We start from the raw sequence: 17931 nt of genomic DNA on the forward strand, positions 1-17931 counted from the left end.
GACAACAACCACTGCGTAGCTCTCTAGCTTACTGTGTGTAGTAGAATGCAGTTAATACATATTCACAGCAAAGCATTGATCAGCTCCTGTTAAACCAAGTTTAATGGATGAAATCTTCAGTCCAGCACACTAAGCAAGTAGAGACATTTTACACAGTCCCTTTTTTTTACTTTTTTTTTTTTCTGGCAGGGGCTGCTCAGAGCAAAGAATTTGTCTTCCCACCCAGCAAGGAGCCAGCTTTTGTCACAATCCCAGGAAAAAGCTCTACAGAGCCATTCTCACTGGTTCCAGGGACATGGACTGTCAGTATAATGGCAGAGGAAGTCCTCTTGGTAAGAAAACAATTGAGAAAAACAAGTGCTTGAAGGCTGTCATGATAGTATTGCTCTGGAGTTATTTGCCAGGAAGAACCCTGCAAGCAATTGAAATTCAGCACTAGTGAAAAGAGTACCGCAGCGGAATATCATTATGCAAATTTACAGCTCTGCCTCTTATTTAATTTCTTTTCTTCTCTGACTTTCACCTGCTCTAATTTTTCTTGTGCTTAGAGACTTTAAGTCCATCCGGAATTCGTACCTTCAAAGGATAAAGTAGTATTAACATACAGCACAATTGGTTAAAGATAAATGCTCACAGAAATTCGTAGTTCTTACATATCAGATGCTGTATCTAAAGCTTGGCTCAGCCACAGGTGACAAAGGCCTTAGTTTCTTGACAAAGATTATTCAGAAAAGTATTATAAGATGGGCTGCATGACTAGCAGGTCATTTTCTAAATGTTTTTATCCTCCCATCATTACTCTCCTTTCACTCACTGAAAAACTGAAAAATATTCCGACAGCAGTTCTGAGAAATTGCTATAAAAAGACAAATTGTTTGAGGTGATAATTTATGAAAAACCTTAAACATGTATGATCACAAAGACTGCATACTGAAATTCATATGTATATTGTATAGGGTTAACAAATAGCCAGTGTCTTTAGTCAGTGAGCCTGGGGCTCTGTTAAATTTATGGAATACCACACAAAATGTTACTAAAGAGCTTGCAAACATATTTCTTGCTGACAGTGGCAGTATTTATTGTGCCTGTTTTTTTGTACTAATACCTTTCAAAAGGAATTTATTAATGATCTTAGCCCAGCATGTTCTCACAATAACAGTTTTTGTAAATAAGCTCTAATTTGTTAATTTAAGTAGGCAAGGCAGAGCAAAAATGTACCAGCTTTTGAAGCACAGTTTAATAGATTACATGGAATATTTTTAGAAAGTCACCTGGGATACCTGAATCTCCCTTGTGGAGTCACGCACTGTTGAGTTGTGCGCATGTGGATTGCACCCCTGGGTGAAAACTGCACCCAGCTGGCTGTGTGTTACTAAGCCACGGGGAGGGAGGCTCCTTTGTGAGCAATTTGTACAACATGTGATGGGAGAGTGGCTTCAGAGTTTCCCTGCTCACAGGGCAGTTGCCTTTGTCCCATCTCTATGAAGGTACAAATAGAGCTGGGAGACACATTCTGATGTTATTGGCCCATGTAACAACAAAAAAAATTCCATGTTTTGCAGATATTCTCTGTATAAATTATGTATGTGGTTGGTTTTGTTCTTTGCTACATTGTGAAAGTCTAGAGATGTTCCTTTTGTAATTTTCTGCATGGTCTTGCATTTGTTGTGTTCTTTGTTCTTAGGATTATATGGTGCTGTTACCTAGTGATTACTACGAAGCATCCATCTTGCAGATACAAGTTACAGAGCCTTGCACCTATTCAGGAGGCGCTTCAACAGATCAGTCAGTATATATGCTACAGAATAAACCAATGCCTTGGATTATTTTATTATTATCCTGCTGCATTTGAAAACAATAATAATCCTGTGTTTTGTTTGGGTGTTTTTTTTGTGTAAGCTGCTTGCTCTATCAGCATTTGCCATTGGGCAGATTCTCCTGTGTCCTTGGTTCAGAGGCAGCGTATTTCAGACATGGGGGAGAATACAGAAGAATACCTGTGCGACAGCCAACTCCTGATCAGCCAGTGATGCCCCATATCAGTGGAAGAGAGGTCAGATTTCTGCCTGCTAACTGCAGTCCTGTCTGCACTGTTGACTACAAACCTACTGGACTAAAATGGTTGCAGATTTACAGCTCAGGGTTTGCAGATCCTTTAACACGTCCCTAAAACAGACTCTGCATCAAGTTCTGCATTTTTACACATCAGTATAGGCAGATTTATAGCTGTGACTAGGGTGGGCATTTCACTCTGACAGAAGTATTTTATTAATTAAAAATCCCTCTGCTTTAGGCATACTGGCTTGTTCAGCATACTGTTTAATTGCAGCAGAAATGGGATAATGGTTTGTCAGCAGAAATGGTGTACATACATCACTCTAATTTTTTTTATCATAAATAGCTATACTTAGGTAAAATATTGCCTAAAAATCAAGAAGAAGCAATTATGCCACTGCTGTAGGCCCATTGAAAGAGAAGCATGTTTTATGAAATGAAAAGTTGTATTAGAATGTGTGGTAAAAATAAGGTAATTTATGAAGTATATGATAATTACATGTAAAATGATTATGCCGTCTATTACTGTGCTTGGACATTACTTTTAAAAATACCAAGTGCAACAAGAATACTTACATGCCACAGGCCCTGGTGCTTCATCACTGATGCATGTGGAAAACTTTACTGGTATGAATAATTGCAGTAAAGTCAAGAGGGCTGTTGACAGAATTATTTATATGTTTAAGTGTTCATAGCCTAAGGAAATATTGAGAAAAACAGTTTAAATTTGAAAATAATTATATAGCCAACTGTAGCAAAAACCTCTGTAACCACAGCAATTTCCATGCAACTACTTCAAAGTATTTTGCATCAAATATTGTGTTAACCAATTTGTGCAGGTACTCTAAAAGAAAAACTTGATGCTTCAGAAAGTGACATTGGCTGTTTGCTGGAGAAGACACTTCCACTCTTTGTAGGGAATCAGTATATAGCACTGCTGTAGTAGGAATTGTGTTCCTGGAAATATTTTTTCCAGTAGAGAAGTGGAATCAATTTTTATGTTATTAAAGGTAGCCTAGAGATGACAGTGACAATTTTTTAGTATCATTAAAGTTTCTTCACTGGTACATTCTACTGGGGAGAAAAGAAATAATAATATGCTCATTTCCTAGGCTTATTTTACCATCTTCCTAGAACCGTTGTAATGGCAGCTGTTTCTTGAACTTGTTTGACTCTTATTAATGGACAGAGTGATATTTATAAGCATTGCTTCCATTCTACTGGATGTCTTTTGCTGAGACATTACAAGATTGGCCCTGGACTAATGGACCGGTTGGCTTGCGGGGCAGGAAAATGGAGCTTCCTGCAAGAAAGGGAGTGAAAAATCTAACAGCTTTTTTTCTTTTTCAATGATCTTGACCTAGGTCAATTTACAGATGACCATAAATGTTCCTCAAGTCGGTCGCTATGTTCTGGTTTTTGAATATGCCAATGAGGAGAATTGGTTATACACTGCCGAGGTCATAATACACAGCCCTGGACCTGTCACTGAAGGCAGAGTGAGAATATACAGTTGTAAATACAGGTAAGATCCTCTGAAGTAATTAGTAAATGAATAAATAAGCATTTAGGATATAATTATACTTTTTATATATTGGAATCCATTTTACTGTATAGACAGTCTGAATTTTAGGGTGTTTTAAAAGCAAGTATATGACTCTGGGTGTTGTTCAGATTTTTAATTATCTTTGTGCAATCAGCTCATTAAATATTGTGACTGCTTCAGTGAACTGTTTTCCTATACAAAGGGTTGCTTTTCCTTATGTACATTCATAAATCCTTTTAAGCTATTAATCTGAGTCCAGTGAAAGAGCAGCACTGTTGACTGCAGATGCCTGCACTGTTTTTATTTAGTTAAAGGCATATCCAAGGGCTTTGGCTGTAAAAAAGTAGCAGCCAGTTTTACAAGATAATTCCCATCATTTCTAACAAGGTCTGCTGAAACAGAAATATGAATGTCTTTCTGCAATTCTGAGTGTATCCATCCTCTGGCTGTTAGGCAGGGTCTTCTGCCGAATGTTTCTTTGTCCTTGTTGACTACTGAGGTTACTGCAGATGTTTGTGCACAAGAGATTTTGTCTGTCCTGAGCGAGATTGTCTTTAACACTTGAGCATTGATCCTGCAGGTGTTTGCGCCCTTGGGAGAACCTACCCAGTGTGCTAGGGGACTACAGACATGCATCCCTTTTCCCTGTGAGCTAAGGGTTTGGCAGATTGGAGGCTTAGGGTTATTCAGGATGAAATTGCCCAGTAAGAAAAATCATTATCATCAGCATATTTATGATACAGAGCAGAGCTATACAGAGCAATGACCTTGTCAGGTTATTAATGGGGAAAGCTCTTATTTTAGCCTGTTATGTAACGCTTTGAGCACCAAACTACTTGTTATAAATCTTCTATTATATTGCTTTTTGGTTTGGTTTTTTTTTTCCCCAAACCCATTGTATGGGCTAATTTTGAACATACTTGTTTGTTCACATGATACACTAAGAATTTGCTCATGAAAAGACAAAGAAAGCCCTTGCTACTTTAATGTAGCAATGCAGTAAATCCCTTCTGCGGCCATTCTGCATGAAGCTAATAGTCACATTGCAAGTAAGCTGCTGTGTCATCTTTCCTAAGCAGGAAGCTACAAGTCTCTTCTGTTAAAAAATAAATCAAGAAATGACATAGTGAGGTAAGAGAAACTTGTAGAATCAGGAATATATTGTGCCAGGCCTTCTTAACAGCTTTATGAGCTTGATTATTCCCATTAAAACATTGAAAGAGAATAAAACATTTCAAGATTCTAGCGAATCACAAATAAGGGACCTATATTTCTCCAGTCTTAAATGTTCTTAGCCCTGAGCTGACCCTGTTTCTGAGCTGTGCTCTAAACAAGAGTGAAACTTTCTCATTCTCTGATTCCAGGAGGAGAAATAGAGAAGCAGTTGTATGGTGGTTACAGCTTCTCACCCATGGCATCCTGGCTGGCCTAGTTGAGCAGAAGTGCAGAAGAAGGAAAAGAAATTAAAGCCTTACATGACTTCTTCTTTTTAGCAGAAGGGAACTGTTTCTACTTTTGGCAATTTGCAGGGGTTATGGTCCCTGAACAAGGCAGACTTTAGACTCAAAGCCTTTAGCAAGACTCTTTCTCTTTTGCATGTGTTTGCCTTTACCAAAGATGGGAGCCAGCTGAAGGTAGTCCATAAGAGGCAGACCACAGTGTACAGACAGCTTCCTAAAATCAGGACTTGCCTGACTGCCATTGTGTGGGTGAGAGCTGCTGATCCACACCATCGACGGTGCATGCCAGTAGTGGAAAGCAGCAGCTGGTACATGCTGGCATCTCAAGGAGCGTGGACCAGACACAGAATATTAGTTATGTCATGTTACACAGCTTGGAAGCATCCGCAGATAGCATGTATGTGTGTGTGCCTGTCTATTCACATCCTACTTAAAGCAGTAGCTCAAATGGAGATCCTGGAGGCTTGGGCTCTGGGTAGGTTAACCCACAAAGGACAAGCAGTATTTTGTATGTGGTACATCCTTTGTCTCACTCGTGAGGATACTGCATGTTCACCAGTGGCCAAAGGTTACTGATGATCCAGCAGGATGGCTAAGCACCAGTGGTGAGGCTAGCCAAAAGCTAGGCAGCTGAGCTAGGCAACAGCATAAACAACAAGGCAATGCCAGCAGGCTCATTTTTAATCCTACTTTCTGTCTCAGTTTCCTTTGTCGCAGTGTTGTAGTTGACGATAGGAATCGCATTGCAGTGTATGACCTTCTAGCAGATACAAAGATACATCTTAAGGCATCATCAATTAATTTTCTTCTGGTAAGTTTTTGTTTTCTTCTCCTTTTTGCAATACTTTTTTCCTGAGTAGGGAGAGATACTTTTCTCTCTGTTTTCTCATGCTATATGGCCGTGTATGAAAGGATATATATTACATGCTTGAAGATGTTTCTTTATATATGCTCAGAGAATACTGTGTCAAACTTGGTCAATTTCAAAGACAAAGAGAAACTTGTCTTTCTTGGCAAGCGTTTTTCCAACTCCCTTGTGCTTTATTTCAGCTCCTCTCTCTTTTCTACACGTAAATTTTAAATGAGAAATCTGCTGGTAGCATTAATCATTATATTTCTTTGCCTTTCTCTTTTTTTGAAATCCTCAAAACCTATATGTGATTTTGTTGGTCTCTTATATCAGGCAATAAAAGCATGTTAGAAATTATAGAACTTTTAAATAGTTTGAATAAAAAGCCTTCGCTGACCTCTTTTGGCCACACAAGGAATACAATTTTCTGGAACCTGAATTTTCTTCTGTGTTTTCCGTTTTAGAAACACAGGCAAGTTACACAGCTGGTTCAAATCCAGAGTCGAAACCCAGCTGTGAACATCAAGTAGTTTTGTGGAACCATTAGGATTAACAAGGGATGCATGCTTTCTCCATTTCATGAGGCAGTGTTCAGTGTGAACGAATACCATTTAAATTGTCTGTTAGATCCCTGCAGCAATTACTGTGCCAACAAGATCCATATCCAAAAGATGTTATGTTACTGGTCTGTATCTCGACATGTGGAAGTCTCTTGTGCTAAGATTCTCTGGATTTTTATTTCTAAATTCTAGTTTTCATTCTCTGAATATGTTATTCGTATATATTGATAGTCTTTATCTCACACTGATGCATATGAGCTGTCTTAACCCAGAGCATGTTTCACACTAGTATTTTGGCTGCTCATAAAGTGCAGTTCAGAGCTTCAGAGTCTACCCTTGTTCTGCTGCAATGGGCTGGAGTCCTGTGGGTTGTTACAGGAGGCATAGGCACAATGTTTGCTGCCCAGGAAAGGCACTTTTAGCGCTCTGCCTTCTAGCTTATAGAAGGTTTCTAGTACCTGCTCGCTATTGCTAAGACACAAGATGAGCTCCCTTAGGAGCTGCTTCTAAACCGAATCACTTTGCATATTAATTAATTCTCCCAATGCAATTTTTACTTACATTAATATGTAGTGCTAGTTATCTTACTGCTTCTCAGGCATTTTTACTTCCTTTTCAGGTAGTTCATGCACAAATGTTATAATTTATCTATTTTTTAGGTGTGGATAATATATTTTATTTTTGCAAACTGTTGTGTCTACTTACAAGCCTTGGCTTATGTCCTTACCACCAGGGCTACAGCAGGACTACCACAACTTTATTTGCTCATGCCTAGTTTTAGTAAAAAAAAAACAAAAATCATGAGGTCTCTCATCAGCTTTTAAAATGAGTTCTGAATCTGCTGGGGGAAATCCTGGTGTCACTGAAACAGTCCTAAGGACTTTGTGTGAGCAAGTGTTCGACCCTCCATTTCAGAAGGTGTAGGAATTTCCCCCAGGGTCCAAAAGTCTCTCCCACCACAGATGAGGGCTTTTCCCTCCCACCTCTGTACACTCTTTGGCTAGCTTCTGACCCCACAAGCCGGCCTTCTGTCATTCTCATTGCCACATGTATACTTAAGTTTTAATTTATTTACCTTCTCAACAGCCAACATTCCCCTGAGAAGGACAAGAAAATGCTATTCAACACTGAGGCATTCAGGTGCAGGCAGGTAAAGGGGTCCAAAATCTTGCAGGAAGTCCATGACAGAACATGGCTTTGGGCTCAGGTCTCCCTATGCTAAAGTTAGGCTCCATCCTTCTCCTTCAGGCCTGGCTCTGTTACTTATGATATTAATTGTTAATTGTGCTTTGTGCTTATTTTTCAGCACAAGGTTTGTATTATTCCAGCTGAAGAATTTTCTCCAGAATATGTGGATCCTAAAGTACAGTGCATAGCAGCTTACAAGAGTAACCATGATGGAAGGTAACTTGCTTGGTTTTATCCCTCATACTTTCTGAAAAAGACCTTGAAAGGCAGACTAAATTGCATTTTAATTCTTTTGAATGAAGCTTTGCTCAGTGACTCAAAGGTGATTTGTAGGCCACTTCTGCAAAGTAGCATTTGTAAAAAAGGATGAAGTGTTAGAGTTAATCTCGACAGTCTTTGCCCAGGATTCTGTTAATGCTAGCCTCCTCTTGGCCCGTCTGAACTACGGAGTGCTGATGCACTAGAAAACATGCATCTTTTACATGCTGTCCAGTATGATAAGTGTCCAAGCTGGAGAAACGTTGCTACTTAGGTGGCCTGAAATGCTTGTCGCTCTGTCTGGAGTTTCATTCTTCATGTTACGTTTCAGCTGTTCCAAAATGGCTTTAATTTGTCATTAAGTAGGGGATGTGACCACCCTTTCAGGCACAAATCCACTAGCTCAACTTGGCAGCAGCAAACTACTCAACCCCTGCTTCACAAACAAGCCATTCCCTTGTCCATCTCATCCTAGGGCCTGTATAGTAGGTGTGCCCTCAGCACTCACCCTGCACAGCAATGCCAGGTGATCCTTCTCCTTTATTATACTTGCATAGGACCAGTAATTAGAGCACTCGTATGCAGCTTGGTTGACCCAGGTTGATGGCTCTTTTCTTGCTGCAAAGATCTGAACTTGAACTTTCACTTCCCAAGTGGTCAGTTGGGGGTTCTGCAGAGCACTTTCTCCTTCCAGTAGAAGGTCTTCCCCTCTCCACATGTTTTATTATTTGGGCAAGAGAGGAACTATCATTGCAGCTTCCAAATTAGGGAGCCCCACATTTCAGTTCCTGTTGCACTCCCCAGGACGTCCCTCGTGATGCTACTCCTAAGGCTTTCTTCTACAGATCTGGCAATGGGAAGGGCATCAAAGTAAAAGTACATGTCATTTGCAGAACTTCAGTGGCAGAAAGCATTGGTGACTAGGTCTAATAATTTTCCAGACGGTAGCTTCTAATATAATGGTTGGATTGAAATAGCAAGCAGAAAAAATCTGGATAGTGAATTGGATAAAAACATATGACTGTACTTGGCTTCCAAGCATGCATAGCATTGAATCACAGCTTTAATTATCCTGTTCAGAGTGTTACAACTGAGAGTAGCTTTCTAAGACTGAAGATACTTGTCCTCTCACCAAAGGTATTTTGCATTCCTGTGTATTTATATTCTGAGTAAAATGGGGGAAAGAGGCTGAGTGAAAAACGTGATTTAAAGTAAAGCTAATGTAGAAATTTGTGCCTTTTATTTCTTGTTTGTGGTTTGTTTTGTTTTTAATCTCTCGTTATATTTGCATAGTTTACTGTATGTTTGTGTTCTGTTATTACGACCATTATCTGGCAGCATTTTTGCTTTCCTGGAAGTGTTCAGTGTTCACCAAGTTGAAAGATGCAGAATCTTGGCTCAGTTTAACAGTATTATGCAGGATGCTGCATGTGATTTCCCACATAGGCCTGACAAATACTTCTCAATCCTGTCCCTGAAACACACTTGCCATTCCAGTTCTGGGCCTGTCTTGAGCAAAGATTAATCATTGTCTGTTGAGTACTTATGAGAAGTGAAAAAATACTAGCGGGAAACCCCAAAAAACATTTTCTCCTGCAGTCTTGGAAAATACTTCTCCCAGTCACATTCTTCAGAATTAAATATACCAAGGAAGAAATAGTTAAACAGAGCAGTGAATGAATAAGGATGCTTTCAATGAGCACTGTTATTTATTTTGGCTCCAATTCTACAAATATTTGAGTGTATACTTAACTTCTAAGTACTTAAGTAGTCCCGTTGACTTCAGTGGGAAAACTTGCATGTTTAAAGGTACACCTACGTAAATATTTGTAGAATTGAGAATTCAATATTAGTGCAGATTATGGTGAATGTAGCTAACTGGATTCACTAAAATGTATTTAACTGGGGTTTTAACACTCTTGGTTCCCTTGGGTTTCAACTTCCTTAGCAAACTTTGTTCACACTCATCAGGTTATTGAAATTCGGAATGCATAAAATCAGTTAATGTACATTTTCCCCCTTTGTCAGTTAAATCTGCACCTCTTGTTTTCATTTACTTTCTGATCATTTATATAGAATCCAAAGACTAAGAGTGGTTACTATTGCATTAACAACTGCGCTGCATTCTAATGTATTAACTTGTGAGTTATCTGCTTTTTCTTTCATGATGCCTAAGGAATTCTCCTGGTGCCAAGAGTAATTAATATAATTCTGTGTTTAGTGCAACATGCATTCCCTCAGTGTACGAAACTCCACCGGCAGCTTTGGTTTTGGATGCATTCAAGGATGGGAAAATTTCTGAAGTACAGAGAGATATACTCTATGATCCGCTGAGTGCCGCCTTACCTTCTGACTCAGTTAATGGAATCACCTTGACACCACTACAGGTATTTAGTATTTTGAAGATATTGTTTCCAAAGTCACAAAGTATGTTCTTAGTAAAGCTGAATACATGAAACACTTTAAGAGAATCAAAACTGAATTATGTGGTGTGATCAAAATGTTGCAGACCGAGTAAGCCACCAAGATAATACACAGGAAGAGAAACAAAAATGCCAGCTTCTTAATAAACTAGGCAGTAGTCTGACAGACTGCAGAAGAGCATTAGATATGCTTGGCATGCAAAGAGTTAGGAGCATGCAGTTGTAATGCCATACTCTTTGAAGAGGTTATTAACTTCCTGAGAGATGCTAAGCCCCCTCTCTTTCATTGCAGGTAGGTGGCACAGAGCACAGCTCATAAACCCTAGAATATCTCACGAAACAAATATACTATCAGAGCTGTTCTTGTTTCTGCAGAACCAGATTACCTTGACTGGCAGAGTGCCCAGCTTGGGCAGATATGTATTTGTGGTACATTTTTATCAGCCAACACACCCAGTGTTCCCTGTGCAAGTGCGTGTGGATGGGGGACGCGCGTGGTCAGGTAAACGTCTGAATTTGATTTAACGCCTTTCCTTTCTCAGCATTTTGGCACATGGAGCATTTTTTGGCATTACGTTTTTTCTTCTAGGTTCCTTCAATGCTTCATTCTGCCCTCATACCTCTGGCTGTCGGGATCAGGTGATTGCAGAAAACCAAATTGAACTTGACATTTCTAAACCTGAGGTTTCTGTTACAGTGATGATACCTGATGGAAGAATGCTGGTTCTGGTACGTTTATTACATACATGTACAGGGAAATGTTATTCTCAGTTTCACCACTCATTTAGAGAGAGGTGCAAAGATGAAAGCCAAAAAGAAAGAATTTGGTTTTTAATGTTGTGTTTCAAATTTTTAGGATCTTGTGCACTGTTTCTGTTTTATTTTAAATTTTTAAGATACCATACACTTTTTGTTGTACACTGCTTGTAGCATCACAGCTCTAGAGGAAGATAAGTATATTTTCCTTTGGGTGTTTGTTTTTTTTTTTCAGTTAAAACATTATAGGTTTTGAGAAAATGCAGAAATGTGTAATGAAGCAGCATTTAAATATATAAATCCCTAAACATTTTATTATGCTAAGCATGTTAGCTTAACATTAAGCATGTCTTTTGCTTTTCTCTGAAATGTACAATTTAGCTTTTTTGTTGTTTTAAGGAAAATGTCTTAGTTGTTCCAGCAGACACCTACAGTTACAAAATTCTTGACAAAAAGACAGTGGACAAGTCTTTTGATTTTATCAGCCAATGTGGAGGAAACAGTTTTTATATTGAGTAAGCATCGCTTTCTAAAAAACTGAACATTTGACAATGAGCTGGGAATTAATATTTTTTTCACTTTGTATTAAAGGCATATATATAATATCCCCATCACTGTGCTACATTAAAATGCTTTTTATGGTTTATGCTGGCCCATTAAATTTCTGTGAGTCATTTTTCCATTACTTTCTACTGTAAATGAAATGTAAAGGTAGAGCTTCATTGCTCACAGTACAAAAGAGGAAAATCTATGTCATCTTTCTGTCTTTGGTATTTCCATCTTTGGTATTCGCTGTTTGGCTTGGCATGTCTGAACTGATATGACTAATATATGCACTTTCTTTGAAAAAAATAATCTCTTGCCTACATCTTCAAAGCCATTCCCCATTAATTTAATTAATGTACATCCTTGCATGTGTACTGACGCCATCCTTCTGTCCAAGAACAAAGATGGGACCCTAATTTACTGAACATACTTATAACAATTCCCAAGTGCCAGTACTTACATGATTTTTATTTCAATTTAAATAGCCCAGAAGGATCATCGGCCTTCTGTAAGGACTCTGTAAGGTCACTAGTGGCTTTCTACAACAATGGAGCCCTGCCATGTAACTGCCATAACGCAGGTGCCATGAGCCCTACTTGCAGCCCCCTGGGAGGACAGTGTATTTGCAGACCTCATGTCATCGGTCGTCAGTGCAGCCGATGCCAAACTGGCTACTATGGATTTCCATTCTGCAAGTGTAAGTACATGCTCAGACTTATTCAGCACCTGGCCTGACCTTTTATTTAATTCTCTGGTTTTACTGCATAGGTACTGCAGTCTCATGTTTCTTTATAGGGCTTGATCCTATGAGAAGCTGGTTGGGCCTTCTTAGATTTAGCATAGCATAGCTTTCATTTTAACACGGGAGGAACCGCATTCTCTTTAAGTACACCTAGTTCACAATGAAGTGTGCTTTCGCCTGTGTTGTCTGATCAGGTGTAGTAGGCTTACAGTTTTACTGGTTAAAATCCATATTGCCACACTTTCAGTCAAACGTTTTTTTCTGCACTGACTGCTAAATTGTTTCTAAGTTATTACTGTTCTATCCCAGTTTATACTGTCAAGATTTCCCATACATAATCAGAGTCAGCATCCTTAATTCCACTTTTTCTGATGTTATTCTTAATAACACCAACAGATTTATAGATTACACCAACAGTCTTCAGCTGCTTTCCCAGATGATATACTCTCTGTTTATTAACAGTGCTTTGTAAAAATGGTGCCCTTAACACCAAAACTATTCACTGTTTAATGCTTGGCAGTTTTGGGAAGTGATAAGAATGCCTGTGGTGAAGTTAAGCAATCAATCTGTGGAAAAGAGCCAAGGTCTCAAGCAATTCAAACTACCATTACGGTCACATAGTTGGTTTCCACGACCCTGGTTTCTCAGTCTGACATCATTGTGATAGTAGAAGTCAAACAAGCCAGCTAAGCTTAAAACTAGTGAAAGAGGAAAGAATCATGTCCTGTATAGATACAGGTTGCGTGTGTTTGTTTCATATACAAGTTCGATAAGAGTTCATCACTGTAAGTTGAGATGTGTTTAATTTGTAGAACATTTTCTTTGACCTAGTATGCAACTGTGGGCAGCATCTTTGTGATGACGTGACTGGTAAATGCATTTGCCCTCCACGAACTGTGAAACCAAAGTGTGAGGTGTGCGAGAAACACTACTTCAGCTATCACCCCCTTGCTGGCTGCGAGAGCTGCAACTGTTCAGAAAAAGGAGTTGTTAATGTGGCAAGCCCAGAATGTGAAAAAATCAATGGGCAGTGCAAGTAAGTTTGGGTTATGTGCATTATAAATGATACATGAGTGGTTTGCTTCACCCTTCTTTTCAGGTATTTGGAAGGGATGTGGGACACTTTGAGGATGATGAATAGGGATTTAAGCAGTGCTTGGCGATAGTGAGGACTCAGGTGTTCTGGGGATACCTGCAATGCTTTAGTGGAAACATGGTTTATGCAGGTAACTAATGGTGGGGTTTGGGATACCTGGCTTGCTTTCTGTCTGCCAGCGACATGTCATGTCGCTCATGGTAAGTCCCTGAATCTCTGTCCATCTCACAGAGGACCTCAGCTCAGAGCTCCTGACTTCTGGACATGTACATCGTTTGTAATGGTGTACATTATCTCCCAAATTTTAAAAATTTTGCAGTTGACCTTCCACAGTCTGATATCTGGGTTTCAGTCCAGTGGTATTTTTAAGGACTGTAAAGCTTGAATGTTTGCAATGACTTTTGAGAAACTTGGTGATAGGTACTGTCTCTTTAGAAAATAATGTTCAGCTGGAGCCATAGGTGGTGACTGCCCTGAAAATTATGCCTCTGTATGACATATGCTTATTTTTCCGTAATTCAGCATACTGAAATAAATATAAATTCTTTATTCTCCTATTTATATTCTCTAAAATATGTATAGCATACAGCAACAATCATAGGGAATTATCTTAAACTCAGATGCTGTGAGTATTAGTATAGTCGAACATTTTTATTATATTGTTGGGGTGATCAAGTCCTTAAAGAGTAAGTGCAAATACTTGATAACCAGTAAGTTGTGTTAGGCCAGGATTAGCTCAGTTTGATTGGTTTGGCTATGGTTTTTTTCAGGATCCTAAGAAAGAGAAATATGATCCTTCCTGCTCTGCCATTAATCCTGTAAATAAAACAGAGAATACTCATTTTCAGAGAACACTCGTATTATTTCCTGAATTTAAATTATTTTCCTAAGTCTGTCCTTTTTTACATGAAGTAATTGTCTTATCCAAAGGGCAAACCAAGAATTTTCGTATGTGGAAGTTGGGGTTCAGTGTTAAAGTGTAGCATATTCTGTATCTCCTGATGCACTCTCAATCTCATTAGTCTCTGCTTTCATTTTCCCCATACAATACAAAAGAAAATAAAACTAAATACTATGCAAAAATAAATAAAATAAATACTTCAGTCAACTAAAACCTAATATTTCAAAGAGAGGGCTTACAATATTTCTACACGAGTAAAAATGAGGATAATCTTTGCAGAAATAGTCAGATTTGTTTGTTTCCATGAAAAGCTGTATTGCCTGACTATAATGTTGATATTTTCACATGCAGTCTAATTGGTAACATCAAAGAAACAACAGCTTATTGGTAAAAAATTCTGAAGCAAAACTTGACATTAAGCAAATACTTTTGGACTGCTTATTCAAGTATATAGCTAACTACTACATTCTGATTGATACCTTTCCTTCTGTGGATTACATGAAGTTCAAAGTCCCCATCCAGCTCCTGTTATTGGGGGTGGAGTAATGCATTCAGAGACATTTTGAGAAACTTCGCCCATTGTTTGCTGAATTGAGTAATTGCTTCAATATATTACATGTAGTGCAATCTACCTTGTCCACATAATTTAACTGTGTATTTCCATTGAATTTGTAGCGTTAGTGCACATATAAATTTGGTTCTGGGAGCCAAAGGACACCACGCCAACTTGCTGAGACTTTTAAAAATTATCTTATTGCAACTAAAATGTAAAGATGTGGATGGTGGTGGTGGCAGACATTCTTTATCAATGGATCTTTGCTGTCTTGAAACCTTTTTGGGCTGGTGCAGACATTGCCAGCAGAGACAGAAGCAAGAATGATCATCAGACCTATATTTTCACTAGTTGTATCAGACTGTGCAAGTTTGTTGCAAAGGTAGGATGAAGTAGCTGCTGCCACTGAATGATGTTCTCTCCTATCTCGAGCCTTATTCGTAGTTTGGTGTTGTACTTCACATAAGTAAATCCAAGGCATTCAGCCTTCACTGTGAGCAAAGGGGACTTTATCCTTTGTGAACGGTGGTAGTCTAACCCAGCCCTTGCGGCAGGCTGAAGTCCCCATGATTATTCATATGCCTGGGATTCTCCACCTTTTTGTTAGCAGGTGAGTGCCTTCAGAATGCCCAGTCACATCCTCCAGCTGTAAATCTTCCAGCTCCGCTTATCTGTGTACAACATCCGTGTTTCACACTTTAATGTATAGAGTAGTTCTGCACTGCAAACGCTGAATAGCTGCAGAAGTCTAATTGTATTGTGAGCATATATATCCTTCAAAATCAAATCCATTGCTAATCAGTTCCATGACCATATAAAACGTGTCACCGTTCGAATCTGAAAACAATACTAATCTGCTGCTCTTTCTCTGTGGAAGTCATCAAGTTGTGTCATAGCCATGCAATCACTTCAAAGATCCACCTGCCTTTTGTTTTAACCTCCCCTTCCTTGGTCCATTCCTGCCTCCCCTACTGACTCACTCCTCTGTGTTTGTTTGTTGATAAAGATGCAAACCAGGAATAAAAGGACGGCAGTGTGATCAGTGTGCCCCTGGTACTTACGGTTTCCCAAACTGTGTGCGGTGTAACTGTAACAGAGATGGAACAGAACCAGATGTTTGTGATCCCCAGACAGGAATGTGTCTCTGTAAGGTCAGATAAATCAAATTACTTCTGCATTCACAAGCGTCGTTTGCACATCAGTGACTATTTAATATTTAATGGGGTGAATGAAGTGAGCTTATCGTTAAGTTTTCAGTAAGAATTAAATGCAGCTGTACAAAACCGTCACAGCTTGCAGCATGTGCACAGACTAACGTGGTAGCAGTTAAATGCCATTTTTAATTAGTTCGATTTCTGTCAGTTTTACAGACGGTCTTAGGCTTTGCAGTGTGTTACAGTGCTACAGAGTAGATGTCCATTGATTCACTGAAGCAGTCTGTACCCTGCACAGATCTGCTTTATGCAGCTGCGTCTCGACTTTTGGATGTTAACCAGATCCCGTGCTCTTTTTTAGCCATATTATGTCAGTTGACATTTCACCACATCATTATATCCAGGAAATCTTCTTTTGTTCTGGTCTGCATAATTAAATGTAATAAATGTGAACTTTCACAAGTGACCTTTTATTATTGTAGGTTTGGAAAAGCCAGCAGGAGGGTTTTGGCAGGGAAGTTACCAGCTGTCTCTGACTAATATTTATTACTCAGTGATTCACTTTATAAGCTGGAAGGACAGCTCATAACTAATATAGTCCCCAAGAAGTCAGTTTTATTTGCATTTGGAATATGGTGTATCCAGACAACCACGTTTTCATTCATGTTTCCATACATTTAAATAAATATTCTTTCAGAAGATTTGTTTTATGTGCAGGAGATTTTGGGGGCCTCACCAAAACCAAAAGGAAAACTCTGAGATTTCTTTCAACTATGCCTTAACAGGAGAATGTTGAAGGTGCAGAATGTGATACTTGCCGACCAGGATACTTTTATCTGGACCCTTCTAATCCCAAGGGATGCACCTCTTGCTTTTGTTTTGGGGCAACCAGCAGCTGTCGCAGCACAAATCGTCGTAGAACCAAGGTGTATTCAATAGTTTTTTTCCTTTGCTCTCCTGAACCTGCATTTGTTCCATTAAGGAAATGACAGATTCCTTCTAAAATTGAAAATATATTTCAGTAGTTGCTGAGGATGAGAAATATTCTGCAAGCAATCATGCAGATTTAGTGCAGCCTGGTTAAGACTTAGGTAGTCTGAAAGTGCCTTTCAGCAGAAATGGCCATTTTCACGTGTCTGTTTACAAATCACTAGTTGGACTGAAGTTGAGCTGGCCTTCTAGTGCTTTATCTTCAGACACGCAGTTCATTAAACTCAATGGTCTCCTTCAAGATGCTTTGTTAAGCACATGTGCCTTTTTAAATGTCCATATCATAGGTGCATTTTGAAACCTAAGAAATGTGTGACAGATTCCGCAGGGATTGTAAAAATTGTCTTTCTACCCTCCCTATAAAAAAGGATATGACATCAAGGGTAAGAAAAGAAGGAGAAGATAGATTTTTAGTAGCATAATTGAATGGTAAGATGGCTGGAGACTGAAAAAGAAGGAATGACAGCCTGAAACAGTGCAAGAGAAAGAAAAGAGAGAAGCAGAGGCCTGGAATGATGGATGGAGACTATAGTTTAGGCTTAGACATAGACTCGATGCAATCCAGATTGTGGTAATTCATTGTTCACACACAAAAGATGAAAATCTGGCCTCAGTAAAGTCAGTAGCAAACTTCCATTTACTTTAGGAAGATTTCCTTTAGTGATTAGTTGTCCTTACCAAAGACAGTTTTTGAAAACATGTCTATCTTTTTGTTTTATTGCTCTGGCCAGACAAGGTCAACCCACCACAGAACTGTTCTGATATATATGCATGTTGCTTTCTTTCCCCCAGCATAACGATAAATAACAGGATGTATGGTCTGTCATGAAACAAGAGCCATGAACATAAAATA

General features: G+C 39.0%; 1 protein-coding gene across 2 annotated transcripts in view; it reads left to right on the plus strand.

Annotated features, from left to right (window-relative positions):
* The window catches only part of LAMA3 (laminin subunit alpha 3), a 122519-nt gene that overhangs the window by 55125 nt on the left and 49463 nt on the right, over positions 1–17931 (plus strand). For both annotated transcript variants that reach the window (XM_075084843.1, XM_075084844.1), the window contains exons 24-37: positions 190–332; positions 1685–1785; positions 1900–2053; positions 3420–3580; positions 5764–5872; positions 7778–7875; positions 10139–10304; positions 10716–10842; positions 10930–11069; positions 11496–11611; positions 12128–12339; positions 13216–13420; positions 15941–16085; positions 16874–17014. In XM_075084843.1, the coding sequence (XP_074940944.1) occupies positions 190–332; positions 1685–1785; positions 1900–2053; positions 3420–3580; positions 5764–5872; positions 7778–7875; positions 10139–10304; positions 10716–10842; positions 10930–11069; positions 11496–11611; positions 12128–12339; positions 13216–13420; positions 15941–16085; positions 16874–17014 (2018 nt within the window). The remainder of the gene's footprint in view (positions 1–189; positions 333–1684; positions 1786–1899; positions 2054–3419; positions 3581–5763; positions 5873–7777; positions 7876–10138; positions 10305–10715; positions 10843–10929; positions 11070–11495; positions 11612–12127; positions 12340–13215; positions 13421–15940; positions 16086–16873; positions 17015–17931) is intronic.

The sequence above is a fragment of the Phalacrocorax aristotelis genome, chromosome 2 (assembly GCF_949628215.1).
Source record: "Phalacrocorax aristotelis chromosome 2, bGulAri2.1, whole genome shotgun sequence".
Lineage (NCBI taxonomy): Eukaryota > Metazoa > Chordata > Aves > Suliformes > Phalacrocoracidae > Phalacrocorax > Phalacrocorax aristotelis.